The sequence below is a fragment of the Athene noctua genome, chromosome 1 (genome assembly GCF_965140245.1).
Source record: "Athene noctua chromosome 1, bAthNoc1.hap1.1, whole genome shotgun sequence".
NCBI lineage: Eukaryota > Metazoa > Chordata > Aves > Strigiformes > Strigidae > Athene > Athene noctua.
Genome location: NC_134037.1, coordinates 159,333,688 through 159,358,442, shown reverse-complemented (window position 1 = coordinate 159,358,442; position 24,755 = coordinate 159,333,688). Strand labels below are relative to the sequence as shown.

The following is a 24,755-nucleotide window of genomic DNA, read 5'->3' as shown; positions in this document are numbered from 1 at the left end:
TCTCATTTTAAGCAATGTGTAATAATCAAAGCCAAGTCAGCATTGTCACCTTATGTCCCCCGCCGAAGGGGATGATACATCTGAAAAACATTCATTAAAAAAAAAAGTTGCTCTCCCTGAAGCAGCTAGTGACCTAGAATATACTTCTATACCAAAATGCAACAGATGCAAGAATAACACCTTGTGGTGAGATTTTAAAGAGGGTTTTACAGATGCCTTCTCTCATTCAATTTTTCATGACTTCGGAACATACCATGACTTCATTCTAGCTAGCACATTATTAAAAAAACCTGAGTCAGAGTCTTTCCAAAAACCCTAGGATGTTCTTCAAATACAAATACTCAGCAAGAGCCTTGTGCAATGCTTTTTGAATTTGGCCTTTCTGAGGAGATGTTTCCAACAGCTGGGGATAGTGGTGTTTTCACTTCAGCAAATTTTACTCGAGCCATGGATTTTAGGACTGCATCCTATTAGTGATAAACAGCACTGAACTTAGCTTTTAAACTTTGTTTCTCCAGACTACAGACCAGATTCTTTGTTAATATGAGCTGGGAACATGACCACTTCTCTCCTGGCCAAAAGAATATGGTGGACCCTTCCTAATAATCCAAATGCAATTGCCAAATTAGCACATCTATTTCCACTCACACATGATTTCTTACACTGCCAAGTTTGCTCAATAGTCTCCTCCTGCCAGAGCTTCCAATGGTCATGTTTGATGACTATTACATTCAATCAATATTGTAGTTTACAGTACAAATGCATATCTTTAGCCTTAGTTCTACAGGCCTTTAATAGATAATTTAGTTCTTTAAATATCAAATTTTAGAAGTAGTATCTTCCACCACATTTTAAGAAGACTGAAGCCACTCCTTCAATTCAATTAAGGCTGATATGTAAGGAGAAGAGCTAGAAAAAACAGAAGATATTTTGCACCCTTAAAGGAGAAGGGTGACTAGAAGAAATCCTCCGGAAGGTAGAGCTAGGAACAATAGGTCACAGTATAATAGCTGCCAAGTTTTCCTTAAAAGGGATGAAGAGGGTAAAAAAAGCAAAACAAAACCACAACAGTCTTCAGCACATTAAAAGCTACACAAGAAAAACAAGATATGGGTATTCAGATTAGAAGCCAGAGGAACAACACTGGAAAGTTACACAGGAATAAACATAATAGAGTAAATCTGTGCTTTCTGTATTTATTTTTAAATCAAGAATAAATGTTAACTTGGTGCTCATTACAGCTTTGCAACAGAAGAGATGTGTTAGGAGCCACACCCTCAGAATATTTCAGTGAAGTTCACTAATGAAACTGCTGCTTTGCCTCAGATGGGATAGCTCAGTATGTGAGCTAACATTCACAACTGAACTGCTTTGCTGTTTCATGTAATACGATTTGCTGATCTCGTCTGCAGATACTTAAACTAAGAAAGGACCAGCTGTTCCACACCTACAAAAATGAAAGAAAAATTACATCAACAATTCTATAATGCTGTAAAACTGCAACGAAAAAAAAAATCCAGGAGAAAGTGATTTGTATGGAAGACAAATAATCTTGTCAGAATTAAATAGCCAAACTAGTCACAGTTCAGAGTCAGAAATAGTACCAGGAACATGTATAGCTGGGAATTTTTTTTTTTAAAAGACATTAGATTTTTAATATTTTTTGTTTTGTTTAGAATAAACGATATCTGATTAAGGATTTGGCCCCCTGGGTCACACTACCGTCTCAAGGACAACTTTGTGGTTAAAAGTCTGGTGGTTAGCATGTCTATATCTGGAATACTCCGCAGCACACAAGATACAGTATCATCAAACCAAACATGTTAAATTTCTAGAATACTTGTTAGAGTAGCTAGATCAACACATTTCATGAAACCACGACTCCCAGATAGGCATATACACTGCTTTAAACTACTGTTCTGCCATCTCCTTTGCCTACTTCTGCCAGTATTCTGTCTGTAACCAACTGCTCATGAGATACTGATACTCTAGAAACTTGTGTGACACTATTATGGCTTAAACTGAAGTTTCTTTTAGAAATAAGACTAAATACCACTTTGAAGGTGCTAGTGCTCCTTTAACTCAGGTCAACTAATTTCAGTTTAAGGATCTCTTTTTGAGAAAGGTGACCAAAGAACAGGCATCCCCTGTTGTTGCAGGGCTGACCTGCCTGTAATGAGCCTGGATGGTACAGAGCAGGCATCAGCAGAGCTACGAGTGGTTAAGAAATCAAGAAAGACAACAATACGGCTTGTTGAATTGTAAATTGCTACCAGATTTTCTCTTCTAGAAGAGGAACTTATCACCAACTAAGTAAAAGTTCAACAGTTCTGCTGAAAGCACATTTGTAAAATAAACCCATAAATTTTTATTGTTTATGTTTATGAGTGCAAGGTATTGTTTTAGGGCAGATAAGGAACAGGTTCCTTATGAGAAAAAAATTAATTACTCTTTCCTGTGAAAGATTATCCACTTCAGACCTTAGAGATGCACAACTCTTCATAGCCAAGTCTACACATATCTTCTATTTAAACAGTCTAATTTCTTAAGTAAGGCCTTTGCCACATCTAGCCACAGGAGCTTCCTTGGATGCCATCTGTCCACCAAGCACACTATTGCCATCCAAAGGCAGAGGCAGCTGAAGAAAATGGACTGTCTACCCTTTAGTCACCACAGCTAACAATCTAAAATAATCAGATTTCATACTGTATTTTCAGTACAAGATTTCAGCATGGGTCCATAAAGTTATAAGGGGTTCAAATGCAGCATATAGGTGCAGGACTGCAGCCTTAACAGCAACATGATGCAGTAAATTTCTCTAGTTTTCATGTGATTAGTCCCACCCCAAAACTGAAAGTGTTTAAGCTACTAACATATCTATATTGGACTTATAGATATATTGGACATATATTTTAAATAGTATGCCTGTAAATAAGGATACTATTACTCCAGTCAACTTCTTTATGTACATATTGGACACACAAGCTACACTCTTAGTTCAACTGATTTTCTCTCTAGTTATAATTTGTCCTTCTCCTTCTCTTTGTATTCATGCAATGTGAGCTAATTCACCTTCGAAAGAAGGGCAAATTCCTCCTTACTTCATCCCAATATTTTGTTAACTGCTTGTAACATCTAACTTCTGCTGGAGCCCACAGGTACAGCATTGCTTCAGTAATACACAGCAGCTCTGTTCCTTGCCCACCCTGTTCTAACTCCAAAGCTGCGCTTTTGCTTTGGGGGCAGGGGGAACATACACTGATGTATACAATCAATTGTTAAAGATGCCAATAAGATACAAGTACAACTTTGCCGCCCTGCCCTGCCCCCCCCCCCTGCCCCCAATCAGATGAAGTTAAAGCCAGTTGTGTTCAAAGTTTATCAAATGCTAGGCTGATCCTAAATACTGACTTATTCTCAGCTTTCCCAAGTGAAGTGTAAAACAATCTTTTGTGTTTAGTAGATTTTGTCATACAGATATTCTATTCTTTTCAGTTCTATTATTTTACTAGAAGACAAATATCTGCCTTAAAGTTCTATGGCATTTTTGAGAACAGTGTTAGGTTAATGGTTGGACTAATGATCTTCAAGGTTTTTTCCAACCTAGATTATTCTATGATTTTCATAAGAAAATGTGTTTCCTGTAACTTTGTTAGGCTGAAGACTATCGTAAAAAGGGAAGAGAAAAAACTTCTGCACAGCTTTGACATTCTGTAGAAGACATTAAGTTTGCTTTAACTCAGGAAAGATGTTCTGCACCTGAAAGTCAGTACATATAAGAGAAAGAGGAGGGGGATGGCCACTTCTGTTTACATAGCTTTCAAAAGCTTTGAATAAACTTCAAATAAGTTTAAATACTTAGAGAGACATCACTTCCTTCTCTCAAAAATCAGTGCATTCTCCCAACAGCTATTTATGTTAGAAAAGGCATCACACTCTTTGGTAACTGGTAGCACTGTTTTCCCTCCCTTCTCTGTAAAAGAGGTGGCTAAGAATTGGAACGCAGCTAGAAAGTGAAGAGCAACTCTGTGTGGATTGTTACAGTCTTGAGGACTTAGCTAGATATACAACTGGAAGATAAATGAAATAAGAAATAGAGTATGCAGTGACAGGGGGAAAGCAGAGCTGAATTTTTTAGTTAAGTCTCTCTACATATGGTGCTGATTTCCTGTTGATAAACAGCTTCCCTGGACAACTTTTATCCCCTAGAATATTATTGAAAGGCTCAGACAAGTGCTGTAAGTACATTAACTTCTGAAAGTACCCCATAGCCATCATTTAAACAACACTTAAACTGAACATGTAGAAAGAAGAATCACATTTACTTTTCATGTCTAAAACATTTCTGAAGACTTCTGTATCACTTGGTTAACGATACAGCACTAGTTGATGTCCAGGACATAGGTTTTATTTAAAAAAGGAAAAAAAAATAAAGCAATTAACTTACAAATGGAATTATGTGAAAGCCTCTTGGACTGTATGGCAAGAATGCATCCCAAAGGGTCGCTTCTTGATGTCTAAGCATACTTCCACTATGGATGCATCTGCTTCCTTCTCTCCACCTCCTCTCCCAGGCACCAACCTTGATGTTACCAGTAAATTTGGAGTGTCTGAAATTGTTTGCTTTACTAGTCACTCCAATACTACAACAGCATCATCTTAAAAATCTTATAAGCTCTTACTGCTGCCTAGCTGTCCCAACCCTTCCTCTTCTACATTTTCAGATGCTGTACTTCTCTATTCCAATGTTGAAATATTGATTTTCCTTTCAGGAGCCTCTCAAATGATTATTACATTCTTGTGTGTCAGTGTATCACATTACACCAGGGAGGACCATTATGTTGGAGAACAGAAGGGAACAGCCTCATTCATTGCAAGATACAAAGAAGACTCAAATACTGACAAGAATAAAACACTTACCTTCCACATTAAAATATTTACTGACATTTAAATGGAAAGCTACTAAGTCTTCTCAGAGGATAAAGACCATTTCTGTACAAACTATTCCAACATCTAAATGTTGCTGTCAATGATCTTTAAATTGGACTTTATGTGGACAGTAGAGGAGGAAAAAAAAAAATCCCTTTCCCTCTTTCCAAGGAGAAACCAGAAACCTGTTCTTTAAAGAAAAGCAGGGGGGAATGGACAGAGTCACAAAAAACCCCAACAAACCAACCCCACACAACAAAAAAACCCAACGCAGCAACATTTATCATGTATTTTTGTTTATGAACACTGCTAAGCAAATACCAGTAGTAGAACATCAAAGGCAGACACCACTTCAGTAATAATCCCCTATTTAATTATTCCTACAGTTAGGAGTTGCAAACATCTGAAACAAGCTTGAGTTGTTTATGTACAGTATAAGTTACTGATTAGTTATAATCTTCCCAGTTTCAAGCAATTAAATATATACTGTTATATATTAATATATAATCTGTTAGAAGTTACTAAAATTTACACTTTTCCAAATCTTGACATACATCTTAATTAGCAAGACATCACGTTAAAATTTGTTTAATGCAGCAGCAACATTTAAAGCATCTTCATGCACCTTACATTTATTATAGAAAGCATGTATTTCTGTTTAGAATTAACTTGCACAACTTAAGAGTTAATGCACACACCTTTCATATAGCATGGGTCAGCTAAACTCAGCTGGGCCCAACTTTCTCCCAATTTGCATTTTAAAATTGTTCAGGCTCTCAAGCCAGCTCAACACCTTAACAACAGCCAATTGGACCCAGCAGAGCTCTGTAGCTCAGATCACCCCAGCCAATACCACAGAGCCACACTTCAAGACAGAGTTGCAGGGGCTGCCAGCCAGCAGCTCTCCACAGGTCTTGGTACACCAAAGCCCACACTCCTCATCCCCAGTTCCTGTGCCCTCAGGTTTTTCTGTACTTAGCCAGGGAAGCAGCCTCCCCAAACACAGAGGTATAGCCCTTTGTTATTAAATACATGGGACAGCTTGCTTGAATGCCCTTGTCCAAAGTGATCACCACCACCAGTCTGAACAGTGTCAAAGCTGCATCAAAGTCATGTCACGCTCTTTGAAATCCCAGTCCTTCTGGCACAAGGATACATAAAACAAGGGCTACAAACAACAAGCCAGGAGTTTAAGAGAGAATTTCTCATCTTTGTGGATGACTAGCTTAAAGACTGGAGAAGGGGTAGAAAATCAGTTCAGGTGGCCCAATAGTCAAAGGGCAAAGAACCGATATTTACTTTTTAAGACCATTTTATAGAAACAGAAATATTTATTACTGGAGCACAAAAAGCTAGCCATAACATGCACCTAAAGACACCTATGAATTCTACAGATATTCCAGATGATACACTTTTACTCCTTTTTTTTGCTACTACAGCTGCTAGAAGGCTTCAGTTATGAACCAGGGCCTCCTGGAGATAAGTACTGTCTATACATTCAAGAAGTAAACTGCTATCTAAGTCTGGTTGTCTGCATATTGTTTCCTCATATGTTTACAAGTATGGCAAGTACAAACACTTCAACTCTAACCCAGCTCTAGTCACAAGTCCTTAGCATACCACCCCCAAGAATTTCTCCCAATTCATACCGGGCACTTTCTGCAGTATGACATACAATATATAACCATTTTGGTTTCTTTATTAATTTGAGCAAAAGTAACTTCTCAAGAATGCATGTTCCAATATTATGTCCAAGTACTATGCTAACAGATTGTGAACAGCAAATATAGTCCCTATTGTTAACATTATCTGGTACCAAAATAACCCTATAATACATCACCTTTCATCCAGACAATGTTTTGTTTCCCTTTGAGTCTGATCCAGTGGTTTGGACAGGCTGGAGAGCATGGTCAACCCTTAAGAAGGTAATCCAAACAAAAGCAATGTAAATATACCCATTGAAACTGCTACCTATAGGGTCTGTTCTTTCCAGTTCAAGTCTGACCATTTCTTACTATTTTAAACATCCAGAATCAAACTGTAATTATTTCAATGTAGGTTTGATCTTCCCATCTCTTACTGAAAACTGCTAAGTTTTGAATTGTTAAAAGCAAGCATTCAAAAAGGCTTATTACTAGATTTTTTCTATCATCCCCTACAAATAATCTTTGAGGAGAAAGTGGATGCCTGCTTTAGGTCCTACTAACCAGAGGGGTTACAGACTTACTAGTGCTTCAACAACTACTGCTGTTGTATTACTTGCTGTTGTTCAGAAACTGCTATTTTCCCCTTCTTTGTTCTCCAAAAGCTCCTTCACCTCCCAGCATATGTTAGAAACCGACAACTGAACAGGACCAGATGTTCAGCTTGCCAAGTTCACCTTCTGTCTCATTTAAGAAATTTTATATAAGCGCTTGAGTGCTCAATGATATACTGTGAGCATAGAGGTGACAACTCAGAGCCTTCCAGAAAAAAAGTGGCTTTGGAAATACAGGTGAGCACAAGCACTGGCAATCATCCACATGCTCCTCCAGCCTTGTTTGCTGTCTCATTCTTTGAAATACATTTTCATTTTCCCCAAAAAAAAGGTGTTTAGATGAAGAAAACAAATAATTTGTCTTGACTACAAGACACCATAATATTTGCTTTAAGCTTCCTGCAGCAGAATTACAGCATAATCACGTACAACGCTTTGTGGGAGATGTGACAGGCTTTTCTGCAGAAATGTTTTGTTAAAACTGGTAGTTCTTTGAAAAGTACTCAGGATGGGAAAAGACATGCCAGAAAGTAAAACTGTAACAAAGCTAGCTTTACAAAATTCGGAGGGGCACGAAGGTGAGCTAACCAGACTAGAATTAATTACTGGTAAATGAATCGCCTTTCAGCTTCCACATAACATTTCCATTAAAATGATTACCCCATTGTAAATTAGCCACTAAACTAGAAAGTAAGAACTTATAAACCACCTATTTTCCACATATATGCAACAGTGCCACAAAGTTCCACAGTGGAGGGAAAAAAATAAAACAGCCAAACAAGAATAAAACAGTAGTAAGATAGTTTATTGTATACATTCACAGGGACACAATTTTAAGCAATTTTTTTTGTTGTTTAATACCCTTGCATAACTTCAAGGGAACCTTAATTTAGCCATTCCATATGGCCCTGGCAAATAGTCTTCAATGACAAATACAAACGTCTACCTTGTGCTTCAATTGTTTTGATATACAAGATATTTATATTGCAATGTGGACATTTCTGACTGTGTGAACATCTCTTAGTAATCTTGCTTTACATAAGCATTTACACTGGAGTCACCTCTAGCATTGCTAAGAAAAAGTATGACACTACACCTTATTTTGAAGAAAGTATTCCTAAAAGGGATTGCCAGCTGCGGGGAACTAATGACAGACCGTCTTCAGAAGTGCTCCAGCAGAAAGATGACATTTTGAGTGTTGATGGACTCTAAGTAGATCACACCATATGTGACCTTTTAAATCAGAATTTCAGATCTAAATTAATAGTTGTTCCTGCCCCTCCAAAAGCACTGACACCCAAACCTACACACGCACCCCACACACACCAAGGGAAGCTTGCTTACTGCTACTGCAGAAGATTCACACGCATGTCAATGTCCATCTTCAGTGAAGAAATATCACTATTATTTACTGATGTGAAATTATGAGAAAAATGGATATTCTTTTTTTATAACCAGTTGTACAAGAAGATTCTCTCATAGTTAAGAGGACTTCTCTCATGACCACCAGCACTTAAGAAGCTAAAGCACTTGGGGCATTTTTTGAGGAAGGGTAAAAGCCTTCTCTAGCATTTTTAGCTCATTTCTTAAAAAACAAGTCAGCACACACCCCCAATAACATTCGGGGTTAGTCAGTGGATGCAGACAAGGTCACGAAAGATGATCCCACACGTTTTGTTAAGTCAGTCACCTGAAGAGAAAAGGTGAAGTTAAAGTTCAACTACTTGCAAGTTCTTACCTAATCATTTATGATGTCATCAGCCAGCTTCTGCAGCAGAACCTGGCAGCTACTGTGTTACAGCAGACTGTTTTGGAAGCAGGAAATATAGGGATAATACAGGAAACAATCACAAAAATATCTTCGTGTAATTCAGTTAAATAGCCAATGAGAAGACCTCATCCAAGCTCAATTAGATCTGCTAATCACAGTGGTAATTTTAGCTCTCATTATTAATGCCAGATGCCCTACAGTATTCACAATTACCAGAAATACATGTCCTACAACATTAACAAAGAATTGTTGCAATATTAAAGTTAAGAAAACAGAACCTCAAAGGCCAAGCAACAGCAAACCCAAGTCTTTCACTTGCATACACCTACCTTAAACACGAGAAAACAAGAGGAATTGAGATTGTCTTGAGGTGACATTTCCAGGTACATTTCCTGCCTCTTGTATGCAATGAGGCAAGGCAGTCACCCTCATTTTTTCTTTTGCACATCCAACAGCAGGCTGTGGGGCCAGTAACTTTAACTAAGGATACTGCAGGGCCAGCCAAGGACCAGCTCTCTCTCTGCTGGGGAGAGAGAGGAAAGAGACAAAGCCCTTACCACAGAACAGCACTGCTTCTGGCAGAGGCCTCAGAGCACCCCTTCCAAGGGGCATGGCAAGGTTTAAGGGAAATAGCATGACTTGCTCAAATGCAGCAAAGACCATGATTTCTGAGAGACATGCCAGTAACTCAGAGACAAAGTTTCTTCTGCACCCTGAGGATCCAGCCAAGAGGGTGAAGTTGCAAAGGTTCTAACATAAGCTAGAGGGAAGCATGTCTCCCTTTTAAAGACAGAAAGGTTTTCCAACCAAATCCTCAAATTTTATCCATTTTAGAAGCATTCAGGTATCTTGCACAGTGTCACCACAGTCATAAATGAAAAAAGTTCGACAGACCATTAGAAACAAGCATTGCTCTTCTGTAGTTAAATAAAACAAGCAAATGAAAATTAAGAAGCTTACTCTCATCTCACAGCCTATGTTATGGTGTCTAAGGGTCAGTGCAGATTTGTAGATCACTAGCAGTCTACAGCAAAGAAATACTTCTCAACAGCAAGAGAAGGAACCTTACTTTGCTGTCTCTTTCCCCCACCCCTCTCCAAAAAATAGGTAGTCTGGTTTATAGTGTTATGTTGTACAGACAGTACTAGAAAAGTATGCAGTCCTACAAATTTAAGAAATCCCATCTCAACTGACTCTGATTTAGAAATCAGAGAAAGCCCTTACCAAGTTAATGCAAACAGAGCTCAACAGAAGACTGCAGGTTGACAATATTCTGAACTTTGAGTACACCAGTTGTACATCACATGTAATCAGGAAAGCATAGTTTAAAGACTTCCACTGTTGATTCCTACAGTCAATGCAGTCATGCTTTATGGTTTCTTGTTGGGGTTGGGGAGGAAGACAAAAGGGTTTTTTTGTCTAGAACCTCTCTATCTAGATGAAAGATTCCTGAGCACTAAGGACTATTTGTTTTAAAGCCAAAAACAAACAGACAAACAAGCCCTCACCTTATTTATTGCTCAAGCTACCCCATTAAACTCCATCAAATGTTTATATAAGACTACTATTATTTATTGCCTCTGAATTGTCCTCACACAGACACGTACTGGATTTGCTTCCAGCATCACCAGCTTAAGTTTGATTTCAAATGCACATTAATGAAAGAAAAAACTACATCTATAAGTTTCACAAAAAAAGCCAGTTCAGCAGAATGTACTATCTCATCCAGAGTAGCCATTACGATTAATAAGAATCATCTCTGTACATCATCTACCTCTTAAAACTTTCCAGAGAACACCAGTTTCAGAAGCTCATGCTGACAGGGGATATGACTGAAGACCTCCAACTCCCTTACTCCTTTAAGGCAAAAGAAGATTTAACTCAGACTAATCACTACTTCTACAGGTCATTAATATTTCTTAGTAGGTTCTCACTGAAAAGCAATCCAAATCTCATCTACCTCAGCACTGCTCTTGGCTATACTGACATCCTGTGACAAACTTATACAGCTTTTAATTTCTGCAGCTGAGCTACCAAGCAAGTTCTCTATACCTGTCCCACAATATAATGCTCAAGCACTTCAGTTATCAACCACTACTTCTTTTCCTCAGTAGTTTCTGCCCATTCCCCACTGTCTCCAGAGCATATGGGTCCCACATAAGAGACCGCTCAGCCCGTACGCCTGACATGGATGCCAGTATTACTCAGCCTCATTGTTCATGTGAGCATACTCCAGCCACAGGAACAGCAGCAGACTCCTGATTGCCTGGATTTCTGCCTGGATTTCCTCTGGCCCACACAAACAATCAGCATTTGCACGCCCACCGACACTCACCTTCTTCATGCCACAATTTATCAGCAGCATGCTAGTAAACTTTCTCCCCACCTGGCATTTCTTGGTAACTGGGACAGGAAGAGGAAAAAAAACCCCAAAACACAAGTCTGACAACAACGTATACACCAGACTTTGATCCACTGTACTGCTTCCAAACCACCCTCTATCATTTCCTCACTGTTCAAAGCCAGCACTGCCAACAGACACAACTAAACCAGAAGGCTGAGCAGCCTGAACACACTGAAACCTGTCACCAAGAAAACCACAGCAGCCTCATCTGCTCAGATATACCCATGCCAATAACAGCAAATCAAGAAAAAAATATTAAAGAAAATAATTTTTATGATTATTTCCTGTATGAAAAGGAAAGCCTGCACTAGCTGCTCATCCAACAATGCAAAATTTCCATAAGGTCTGATAGAAACAGAGAGGAAAAGAAAACTGCCACCAAACCAAAGACCTAACAGACATGCATCACTCCCAAGTCTCTCCTCTACAAAAAAGGAGTTTCCACACAGACAAGTTTCAGTCAGGTGAGGAGGAATGAGAAGTAAAGTACAAAACATACCCACATCAGCACCATGCATGTACCACATCCACAAGGGACTGAGACCCCATCTCAGGCAGGTCCCAGGTGGGCACTTCCTTGCAAGACTGTGCTACATAATTCTCTTCAAAACACATACGGCCTCTTTCCCTAAAATACCAGCGAGACACAAGAAGCATACAGCAGGAGCACAGCAAGACACGATCAGAAAGCGACAGCCTTATCACACGACTGGCACTGTTAACACTGTATATTAAATTCACTGCTTCTTCACAGGTATATGGCCCCACAATCTTTTTCTTATTTCTATGTGCTTTCTGGGTGGGGCAGGTTTTGCCAACGCATTTTAACATCCCCCCTTTTGCTTTGAAGGAGTTAGACAATCGGGCCACAAAGATATTAGAAACAGAGTCGGTTGTGGAGCTGCAGCATCCAAGTGCTGGCAACAGAAAACACGCTCCCGTCACTCGCTCATTCCTCTCGCAAAGGCCCGCAGGAACAGCGAACTACAGAGCCCGCATCCTAAAGTTTGCATCACTGCAGAGAGCCACCGCCTTGCGCTGAAAGGGGCCCGGCTCAGACAGGTTACATCTGCGTGGCAGCGAGAGACGCGCGGGCACAGGGAGCGCGCACCCCCCGCCGCCCGCGGAGGGAGCCCCCGCTTTTCCTCCGCTGCTGCCTCCGGGACTCGGCTCCTCCGGCCCCGGGGCCGAGGGACTGAGGGCGGGCGGGCACCACCCCGCCGCCAACGCCCTCACCCTCGCCCTGCCCGCAGGCTCCCCGGGACGGGGCGGGCAGCGCCGCCGCGGGGCGGCCCTCGGCGGGGCAGGGCCCGAGCCCCCCGCCCTCCCCAGCACACGCGGGCTTCGGGGGGACCGTGCCCCCGGGGGCGCCGCCGGAGGCAGCGGGACGCGACGGCCCCCACGCCGGCTCCGCGGGGAAGGGACGCGGCCACTTACAGCTCAGGACCCCCAAGGAACCGAGGAGCAGCAGGCGGAGGCTGCGGCTCGCCATCTTCGCGGCAACGGCCGCTCCCCACCGGCGGCAGCGGTTAATAACCGCCGGGCGACGCCGGCGGGGCGTGAGGGGCGGCCCGGCCCAGCCTCGCCTCGGCCGGCCCGGGGGAGCGGGGCGGGGCCTGGCGGGCCGGGGCGCCCCGGGAGGCAGCTGGGGGCAGGTGCGGCGGCGGCCGGGGCGCAACACCCGCGCCCGCTGGGCTCTGCCTCCGCGCCGGCGGAGCCGCCCCAGAACTTCTAACGCGTCCGAGGAGGCGCCGCCCCGCCCCGCGCTGGCTCTGGGAGCTGCGGCCGGCTGCGGGGCTGCGCCCTGGCCCGCCGCCCGCCCTGCCGGGGGCTGCTCGGGGGCGGCCCGGGGCGGGCAGCGGCGCCGCTCGCCGCCGGCCCCGCCAGCGCGATGCCCCCGCGCAACCCGGGGCTGCACCGTGTCGTAGCCAGCGGCTCTTCCCTCCCATGCATTTACTCGTTTTGAAACTCCGAGATTTTCGTCAGCTCAAGGACGTTTGTCGCAACGGAATAAACTTGTCAAGGCAAGAGGCTCCAGCTTCTCAGAGAAGACCGGAGGGTCCCTGCTGGTGCCTTTCCCGAAGTCAGGCCGGGGTGGGAGCTGGCGTAACAGGGTGAAATCACGAAACACCAGTTGAGCTGTTCCGGATGAAGGGAGCGCGATGTGCCGATGGGGCGAGGGGTTTTTTTTAAGCTTCAGGCTTTGGACAAAGTCCCCGTGACCCCTGTGCCTGTGCGGCCGGGCTGGGCCAATGCCACCCGCCGTCGGGCACGTTAACCCGCCGAGGATGGACCGCGCCGTCACCTTCGGGGCCTTTCTTATTAGAAGTTTACAGCAGCCTGGGACATTCTTGATGAAATATACAGGAGGTGTAATGGCCCTTTAAATTTTTGAATCGAGGAAAATTACTCATCGTGACAGTTAATAGTGCGCCTGAGTAGTTTCTAATGACATCTTAAAAATACATTGCCGCAGATGTAATACGGTTCTATAACAAGAAAAAGTATCATAAGCATTTCTTTGATAATCGGAACAGCAATGTTGGCAATACTGTGTTAGACTGGAGCAAAATGAGGAAAGATTATTTATAAATAAAATCTCTAGCAGCTGTTTTAATGGAGACCAAAGAAGTAGGATGCCATGATGCTCTTCATATCAGAATCTTCCTAGCTTATTTTTCACATGCAAAAATGTATATAGAATGCAAGAAATATTTCTGCAAAATATATACACATATATATATGTCCAGTATATCTTACAGTATAATGGTGACAGATGCTTTTAATAAAATCAAAGCTACTGCCTAGGCAACAGGGAAGTTCTTTATTTCATGTGGCCCAGCACATCATAACTTTAAGCATACACAAAGTTTCACTGATTTCAGTAGGACTGCTTTACTATTTAAAGCCACATGGTGACAGAAACACTGTGTTGATATAAAATTTAAATATATAGGAGGAGCCTGGTGGAAAAGGTACAGAGGTGGAGAACGTTAAGAAACAGCACTATGGAATTAAATTAAGGGTTAGCTCGTGGGGTGACTACTAAAGCTGATGTAATGACAATGAATCAATGAGGGGAATGAAGAACTTAATTGCAAGGCAAAGGTATCCCATTAGTCGATGAGATGGGCTTGTACAGAGCCTTTCCAGTACAGTAAACATTTGGTTCTAATTGCCCCAATACATAGACTTACATATAGGGTTTAATTTGGATTTCATTAACATGACTCTTACACCACAGCAAATCCACTTAAATGCATAGGGTTTAGATAAGCATGAGGTCAGAATAAAGTTCCTTTTTTTTTCCTGTTCACTGTTTTGCTTCTTTTGTGAGTGGAGCAAATATCCAGTGTACAGGGTTGCCTCCCCAACATTTCTCTGACTTTTTCTGGTATGGTTTCATGGTGTTTTCACAGTTTCTTTTATTCCCCTCTTTTATTTCAGCAACAACTAGATCACAGTTTCTCTGCTTGCTTTATACAACTCCAGAAAACAGCAATTAAATGTGGGCATTCTGAATGCATTTACAGAATTACTGGAAAAGTGATTGTAATGCATATAGTTCATTTAATACATATACTTATTCTGTATGTACTTTGCTGAACAATGGTGTTCTTAAAAATACTGTTAAGTACTTCGTTAGAAGTGCACAAGACTGCTATCCTTATTTTTAATCTTTTTAAGTTAAATGTAGTAAAAATATTTTCATTAAAGAGCACACAGAGCCCAACGGGGAAGAATTTGTTTGAGATGCTCAGTTTAACAGTTATTCTTGGAGAGCTTTCTATAGAGACTCCTTTTTAGAATAATAAAAATAGTCTATAATTAACATCTGCACACAGAATGCTGGTCAAGAATAGCTGTCTTGTAGTAACTATTCTAGTCAAGTTCTTGGAATAGGAAGGCCTTTAAGAACTGTGTGGAATGCAACACGATTTCAAGACTTGGATGCTTCTTAATGATCTCAGTAATTCATAAACCAAAGATTACCACCATTTAATGAGATGATCTTTTAGATAAATATACATTCTTAAATTGCAGTGGAATTCTTTCTCCTTTTAATGAAACTTTTTATTGCAAATGTGGAGTGCTGATGATAATCTGTTCTAACAATACAAGTTTACTTCTTTATTATGGTACCATCACTCTGTTAAAGAGCTCTGTGAAAAAACAGTTTTGAAAAAGGATTTTCTAAAATTCTGTGAAACACTATAAGCTGAAACTCTGGCTCTTCAGTTTGGGAATGTTTCATTTTTCTTAGCTATAGGATGATAAAAATGAATACAGATAAATTAACCTATATTAAGAAAATATTCATTTTGGTAATTTCTCCACTCCAATTAGGTTTTATTTTGCAGGGGGAACAAAACCAAATCGCCCCAGATTTCTTTTTCTGTCCCTTTCATGCTGATTCCTATAATAACTTTGAGGTATAATAATAATAATAAAAAAATCAAATTGGAACTGCTAAATTTGGTTACAAAGGTGTTGCGACATAAATTACAGATAGGTAAGAGAGGAAGATAATTACGAGTCCTCTTCTCAAAATCATGTGTAGGATAGTGGGAAAAGCAGTGCGCTACAAGAAGAGAACTGGCTGTTTAATTAGCACATAGAAGAGTAAGACGTTAATTCACTCATCTGTCATGGCTTACACATACCAAATTAGAAGACAGTCATGGGAGAGCTAATGAATGTTCATTCTTGCACCACTATTAAAAAAAAAAAAAGTTTAATGAAAGGCAATGCTTCCCTAGTATATCCCATTCAGGCATAGAACTGATATATCTCAAGTTTACTTGTTGAATTTAAGTAGATCAAGTAGTGTAACCCTAGTTTGATGTAAGAAAGTACATTTTTTTTATTCTGTTGATAAGCAGGTAGTATGGATGTGTGATGATCTGTGAGTAGCTCGTCCCGTTTGCAGAGTGAAATGTCAGTGAAAGCATCAAAGATTACAGTTCTGCACTACTTTTCCCTTTTCTTGCTGTGCTTTCCTAAGTTAATTTTTTGTTAAACTTATTAGTGTCTCTTAGCTGACCTACAACAGCAGGTAACCCAGCAAGGTTGCTGATAACTGCCTAGTTGAGAGGAGCAGGGGAGAGGATTTAGAATCTGAAGCATCCGAGGGAGAAAGTAGAAGACATAGGAAAAAAGCACTCCTGTGCGTAAGTATGCCCATATATTTATTTATGTGGAGAGTTGGAGGGCTGATTGTTATTGGAATTTACATTTTTTAGGTTTTGATCAAGAAGGCATCTTTGAATATTTTTCCGTATTTAAAGAAGAAGAAACATATTTCTTCATATTTCTAAAAAGAGAAATGTTATGTTTGAGATGGTCAGAGATGCCATTTGGGACTTGGTGCCATAGCCTGTGGGTTAAATCTCTGTACACATGTTTTTTCCAAGCGCACTGAATTGTTGTCACATATGTATATCCTAGTAAGTGCTGAAGATGGGAGCACAAAGCTGTAGAGTTACTGTTCTGGTGTGATTCTGGGCATGACAATGGGAGAAATGGATAGAAATCTGTTTTGTAAAACTGCTAAACCAGATTCCATTTAATTAACTAGTTTAATCCCCAGAATACATATTTCATGTTCTGTGTTGCAAATCTTTTTTCTGAAACTCATTGATTGATGTGCTATGTATTTTTTATTGTGTCCATACTGCCAGCCTGGAGTACATTGAATCTGTCACCTTGCTCTTTGCATGAAGAGTTATCACCATGTGTAAGTGTGTGGAGAGGCTGATATCTACAATTTAAAGGATAATTTTTTTCTTTTGCAATTTTTAATAGCATGACACCTAGTTTTTGTAATGTTCTGGAGTATTGCTTTAATGGCTATCCAGTCCCTAGTTACAGTAGGCCTTGTCTCCTTTCTGCTTTTGTGGCCTCTTGTTGTTTTGTTTTGTTGCTTCATGGTAATTGTTTTAACTCCTGTCCGGGGAAATAAATCTGATTTAGCTGGTAAGTTATCTGTTTGTTTAGTACTTTGAATCTGAAAACTGTGAGCAAGTATAGTTTTGAGAAAAGAAGCAAAAAAATTAAATTCAGATATTCTTTTTTTTTTTTTTTTTCACCAACTTGTTGTTGATGGCTGTTTAAAGACAGAATATGCCATAGATTAGTTGCCTTTCTATAATGAAAGGGGCTGGAGTGCTGTGATAGAACACTATATCTCTATTAGACTGTTAAAGTATCTCATATCTAACGTGTCAGCCACATTTGAACCAGGAAAGTTACAAAATGTGAGAGTAGAACAAGATAACAGTAATAGAAATTACTTGTTCTCAGTGGCTTTTTTCTGTGAATCCCCCAGCTCAATTTTCTGTGATGTCTTGTATAATTTTATCTTTGACTTGCAAAGTACAGTATTAATGCAATTTTATTTTCAACTGAATTTGTGAGATTACTGCCACTGAGTAGACAGCTCAGTAGAATCAAAAGTACATTTCTAAAAATATCACCAAATTGGATGGCATTGTAGGATGCTTCCTGATTCAACCTAAGTAACAGTCAGCAATGCATTAGCCACAATGCTGGTGGTGGTAGAGTCAGAATTATTTTACCACAGTGTTTAAAATGCTTTGCTACTCCATGGTGGCATGAATCACAGAATCATCAAGGTTGGAAAAGACCTCAAAGATCATCTAATTCAACCATTAACCTAACACTGACAGTTCCCAACTACACCATATCCCTCAGCGCTATGTCTACTCTACCCTTCAACACCTCCAGGGATGGGGACTCCACCACTTCCTTGGGGCAGCCCATTCCAATCCCTCACAACCCATTCTGTAAGGAAATGCTTCCTAATATGTAGTCTAAACCTTCTCTGGCGCAACTGGAGGCCATTACCTCTTGTCCTATCACTTGATACTTTGTTAGAGAGACTCATCTCCATCTCTCTGCAACCTCCTTTCAGGTAGCTGTAGAGGGCGATGAGGTCTCCCCTCAGCCTCCTCTTCTCCAGAATAAACACCCCAGTTCCCTCAAGCCGCTCCCCGCAAGACCTGCCCTCCAGACACTGCACCAGCTATGTTGCCCTTCTTTGGACATGCTCAAGTAATTTAATGTCCTTTTTGTAGTGAGGGGCCCAAAAATGAACTTCCAGTACTTAAAGGGGGCTACAGGAAAGATAGGGAGGGACTCTTTATCAGGGAGTGTAGTGATTCAAACCACAACATATACCGTTTCAAAACAGAAGGATTAATCAATTTTTTTGCATTCTTCATGAAAGTTCAGCGTCTCTCCTCTGTTGCTGCACCTGACCCTTAGGTTATCAGAGAACTGCACAGAAGGTTCATAGCCAAGCCTTGCTAAAAACGTTGGTGGTCTGAGGCTTTTCAGGTGCGCTCCAGAACTCAACTTGTTCCCTAGACATCTACACCTGCCTGTGAACTCTGCACACTACCCTGCTTCCTTGCTCACGTGTTTCCTTTGTCACAGTACCACTAATGATCTGCAGATGGGCTGAGTTGCTGACTTGTTAGTTGCTCCAAGGCATGCCTCAGAGAGGAAAGACTTAATCCAGATGGTATTTAACCTTCAGCATTGCACAGGTTGTCCATTGGAAATCATCATCCAATACCAGAGAGTGCAAAACTCTTTCTCACAGTATGTGTTGAGAGACATTGCCATTCCAACACAGTGGTAAGCAGCTTAATTTTATTTTTTTTTTTTTTGAAATCTGTATTCATTAGTATTCACTGATGATTCATGTCAGAATAGCCAGAGCCTCCTGGTCCTGCTCTTTTGCATGGCTGTGGCTAAAGAGATGAAGAATACGGCTCTTAGGATGTAGTTACACACTGTGTTGTCTTCCAAGGCAACTGCTGCCTCTGGCCATGGATTGCTGCTACCACTTCACTTGTGCACAGAAACAAGTATACAAAGCTGTACTATAAGCCAACTCACTGAAATAATGTGAATAAAACATAATCTTTCAGCAATACTGATCCTGCAATTTGTATCACTTCAGTGATTTTGTGCTCAGCACCTAGTACAGTGCTGCTACAGTTGTGAACCTAGAGGGTAAGTGGTGAGAAACAACCAAGAATGGAAAAGGGAGGACCAGGAATTTTTGTGCTAGTTTTGCTTTTGAAGCAATCTGTAAGTGAGCTCAGAGCTGGCTTTGGGACCATGAGGGTGATGAACTGTCATGGGTTGTCACTTATGCATTACTGTTGAGTCACATATTATGGTGTAGAAGCAATTATGGGTTTCCTGTTGCCTCATGGAACAACCTCTCATTTTCTACCCATGATAAAATAACATCCACAGTTTTCCTGAAAGTCAAAGGGCTTTATGAAGACTGATACGTTGTAATTATTTTTGTAAAGTTTTGTTACCCATCTCTTCTCCGTACCACAGACATGCTTGGTGTTGTGACATGCTGCTTTTAAGCCACTGGATTTCAGCCAAACCTTTCTCAGAGTTCTTCTCAGCTGGAAGTCTTTCGGCACTGAGAGATCTATAGCTGGGGGATTGCAGCAGGCCTGTACGTTCCCCCCAGGCTGCTGACTGGGCCGTGTTTGGCAGCTGAGAGTAACCCCCAGCTGGCACTTGGCTCAGTTCATGGGGTTTGAGTGGACCCAGGGGTTTTTACTCTCTCACAGAAGCCTCAAGTAAATATACTGTAGTAAACAGAGAAATTATACAGCAGTTGTGAGACAGTTGCGCCACCATGAATCAAAAGTAAGCTTGAAGTCTGAATTTTTAAATTAAACCCAAATCTATGCGAATGTTGTTTCTCTTTCCTGCTTTTGTCCAGGGGCTGTAGCGATGTCATCTGAACACTGAGTGAAATTTCCAGCAGCTTTGCATATCTCTTGATTTCCAGTAAGGGGGTAAATCTTTGCACTGTCACTCTGTGAGGATTACCAAAAAACAGAGGGCTACAACCATGCTCCTCCTGTAGTCTTCAGTGTGTTACAAGTCCCAGGTGACTTTTTATCTGCATTGTCCTTCCATACCGACACTAAACAAGTGGAAGGAGGGACCAGATATTCTACCACAATTTTTCTGATGATTAAGCTGAATAAAAAGTTTCAAATACTCATACAAAAGAAGATTTAGAGATTAGAAAGTAGCAATTTAGAACAGAAAGAGATAATAAAGTATGCAGCATCAAAAAGGATTTGTCGGGGAAGGCAGCTTGTCTGCCAACAACCTGATTGAAGAAGAGTTTGACCTTGACGAGATTCTGGTGTACCCTTGAGATAAGGAAGCTATGCTTAAAGCAAATAACTTTCAAGGAGCTGCTGACTACAAAGCAGGATGAAGAAAGCAGGGAGGAAACTGATAAAGGTTATCCAATGAGAATGTTAAAAACAACTTTTTGACCAATTATATTGTGACACTCTGGCACCTGAAATATATAAAACTGCACGCTTTTAGCAATAAAAAACCCAGCCGCTTGTTCACCCATGTGGGGGTGTGTGTGTCGCTTTGTCCGTCTCTACAGCGACATCTGGTGACCCTGACGAGCAACAACGACATGGAACAAGGACGAGATGGCGATTTGACAAGGGTGTGATTCGGGATTTGCGATTTAGCAAAGGTGGGCTGCAGGACGGCTGCAGCGGGACGGAGCCCCGTGAAGCTGAGAGCAGTGGAAATCTGCTTGGTCTGGACCTGAACTTTGACACCTATTAAGGTGAGCCACCGGGATCGCGACCATAGCCATGGGACAGCATTTAACGAAAGAAGAGGAAACAATACTGTCCATATGGAAAGCATTACTTAGCTGTAAAGGTGTTAAGACTAGTGAATACCGGCTAAGGCAAATGCTCATTTGGAGTAAAATGCAAGGATTTGAAGTAACAGCTGCCACAGCGTTTAGTGTAACAGCGTGGCAAGAAGTAGGGCAAAAATTATGGGATGCAATTTCTAAAGGGTCAAAAGATGCATCAGAATTGGCTACTACTTGGTCGCTGCTGAGTGAGACTTTAAAAGAATGGAAAGCAGAGCCGGACAGTAAGGAAAGGGAACTAGAGGCAGCAACTGCTGAGACAAAGAAAAAATGCTCTGATAAACACCATGACATGGAAACTGTAACAGAGAAAATGGGAGCGTTACAGCTCCCTGCGGAGTCTAATTTGTCTAATACTTCATCTAAAGATCTAAATAAGAAACTAAACAAATCCTCTAGTTACCCATCACCTGCTGATCAGATTAAAGTTGTGAACACCTGGAAGTCACCAAAAGACTATTCCTATCGGTTCGATTATAAAACCCCTGCTCAGCAGCTAGAAGAATTTGCTAATAAAGGCAAACCTACTGTACCCAGTGCCCCCTCTGTGGGAAAAGAGGAGTTCCAGTTACCTCACTCCTCTTCCGTCACTCATATGCATGTTCCTTTGGCAAATGATAAGGACGAAAGCTCGAGGCAGTCTGCTCAAGTTAAAGACTGTTCAGCTCTGTCCTCTGTAGTGTGCAAAAAACCCTCTACAGGGTCTGTGAAATGTCATTCACGAGCACCTCCTCCACCTCCACCTAGTCAACATCAAACGCCTAGTCAGCAGTTACAGACGATGAAACAAAGCTCTAACCTTATAGAACTTACTGCACCCCTCACAGAGGAAGAGACAGAAATAGAATCAGCAGTGAATCCCTCTCAGATCCCTTTGCCTTCCCTGGGGGACAGTAGTGATGAGGATGAAGAGGAGGAGGGAGGAGCGGGCTCAGTAAAAAATGCAATTAGAACGTTACAGATCGGAGACCCTGACTGTGTCAGCAAATCCACCCTCCCGTGGACTTTGCCCCCTGCTACTGTGACTGTTAAGCCTCGTCATCCCAGTCGGTTCTGGGCGCAGGTTAGAAAGCAAGCGGCCGAAGTAGGAAACTGGGATCTAGTTGAAAAACTCGCCCCATGTCGTCTGCAAACTTACAATGGTACCAGTGCCCCAGGAGCAGTTCCTGTTTATAAGGCAGTGGCTGGCACTAACGAACAGGACGAACACAGCCCCATCTTGTGGAAGTTGGTGCAAGATTTACAAACAAAATCAGCAAAGTTTGGTATTAACCCCCCTGAAGTTATGCAGTTAATTAGAATCATCAGTACCAACTTGTTATGTCCTTATGATATTACTCATCTTGCACAAGTGTTATTTCAGCCTATACAGCTTGTGGTCTTTCAGTCTACCTGGAGGCAAATGGCTCGAGTCACTGCAAATAATAACAGGGGACTGCCACAGAGCCATCCACGGCTTGGCATTGGTGAAGATGCTTTACTAGGAGAGGGACTGTTTAGTAATCCTCTATTACAGGTGACATGGCACCCCCTTATTTTAGAACAATCCCAACAAATAGGAATTAATGCCTTAAAAAGAACCATGGAGTTAGCGGCCCCAAAGCAGAAATATGTTGCTATCCAGCAGGGACCCAGAGAACCGTTTTTGCAGTTTGTTGAAAAAATTTCTGCCACTTTAGAAAAACAAGTAGACGATGATGGACTGCGGCAGATATTGTGTAAGCAATTGGCAAAAGATAATGCTAATGAAGACTGCCAAAAAATTATTGAAGCTATGCCTGGAGATCCCTCTGTACCTGATATGGTTGCTGCCTGCTCTAAAGTTGGCACTGTGGAGCATAAAGTGGCTGTACTAGCTAAGGCCATGAAGGCTAAATCTTCTCCCAAGGGCTTTGGATGTGAGCAGGAGGGACAGGTTAAAGCAAATTGCCCTGCCAAACAAAAAAAATCCAAGAAACACTGCCAGCAATTCCGCAGGAGTAACCTCCAGCTGCTGTGGAAAACCAGGGCACTTTGCCAAACACTGTCGGTCCAAATTTCATGTCAGCGGACAATCTCTTCAGGGAAACGGCAAGAAGAGCGCGAGAGGGCGCACGAAGGCACAAATTCCCTCCAGCACCCCCTTCCTGAGAGCTACCCAGGTCACCTACCCTTCTGCCACTGGATCAGCAGGCATGGCTGTATCCACTGCCGACACAGTAACCATTTCAACGACAGACATCGTTAAAATACCGTTAGATGCAAAAGGACCTATAGGGCGAGGGTTGAGTGCCTTATTGATCGGGAGGTCTAGCAGTACTTTAAATGGATTGATTGTGCACGTGGGAATTATCGATGCTGATTATACCGGGCAAATTTGTGCTATGATTTCTACTCCCTATCCACCTGTAACCATTCCCAAAGGAACTCGAATTGCTCAACTTATACCATTTTTGAGCTGTGTTCCCAAAACAGAACGTCAGGAGCGACATGACGGAGGATTTGGCTCCACAGGACCCCCGCAGGTCTCCTGGTCACAGACTGTCTCATCACCAAGACCGCAGATGGCCTGTACACTATCCAGCAGAGGGCACTCGCCGACAGCAGTAAAACTTACGGGTCTTTGGACACGGGAGCTGACGTTCACTATTATATCTCAGTACTCGTGGCCACCCACCTGGCCAATTGCAAACACGGGAATGGGAGTGGTAGGACTGGGAGGGTCAACACAAGGAGGGGTAGCAGCTACGCCTGTTCTGATCACCAGTCCTGAGGGTCAACAGGCGACCGTCAAGCCCGATGTGACGACAGCCCCCCTAAACCTATGGGGGAGGGACTGTTTGTCACAATGGGGAGTGAAGATTACTGTGGATTTTTGACAGGGGCCACTGTGCTGCAGGTCATAGAGCAACCCACACTTGCATTAACCTGGCTAACAAGTGACCCTGTGTGGGTAGATCAGTGGCCCTTGCCTACAGAGAAATTAAAGGCCCTGCAGGAGTTGGTGATGGAACAGCTAGCTGCTCGACATACCGAGCCTTCTCACAGCCCATGGAATACTCCAGTGTTTGTAATGAAAAAGAAATTAGGAAAATGGTGTTTTTTGCATGACCTATGGAAATAAATGCTGTTATGACCACAATGGGAACCCTACAACTGGGCCTACCCTCACCTGCCATGATTCCTATGGATTGGGAAATCATTGTGATGGATTTGAAGGACTGCTTCTTTACTATCCCATTGACATCCCAAGATAAAGACTAATTTGCATTCTCTGTGCCTTCTCTAAATCATGCAGAGCCTTTGAAAAGGTACCATTGGAAAGTTTTGCCACAAGGCATGAAAAATTCGCCAACAATTTGTCGATGGTTTGTAGCGCAGGCTTTGTCACCTGTGAGAGAAAAGTTCCCTGCTAGCTATTGGTACCATTATATGGATGACATCCTGTTAGCAGCAGACAGCAAGGAGCAGTTGAACAGCATGGAGCATTTAGCCAGACAGTTGTTACAACAATGTGGATTGGTTGTTGCTCCTGAAAAGGTAAAAAAGGTGTAACTATGGAAATATCTGGGAATGACAGTTACAAGCGAGCAGGTTATGCCCCAACCTGTGAAATTCAACCTTGAAATTAAAACTCTCAATGATGTACAGG

At 41.9% G+C, this 24,755-nt stretch overlaps 1 protein-coding gene across 2 annotated transcripts in view; it reads right to left on the bottom strand.

The window, feature by feature from the left end:
* The window catches only part of JAM2 (junctional adhesion molecule 2), a 38,556-nt gene extending 25,496 nt beyond the window's left edge, over window positions 1-13,060 (bottom strand). Inside the window, exon 1 of one of the 2 annotated variants that reach the window (XM_074928817.1) lies at window positions 12,799-13,060. In XM_074928817.1, coding sequence (XP_074784918.1) covers window positions 12,799-12,853 — 55 coding nt within the window. In that variant the 5' untranslated portion in view covers window positions 12,854-13,060. The remainder of the gene's footprint in view (window positions 1-12,798) is intronic. The other variant, XM_074928807.1, reaches the window with a different exon arrangement.
* Between the last annotated feature and the right edge of the window lie 11,695 nt (window positions 13,061-24,755).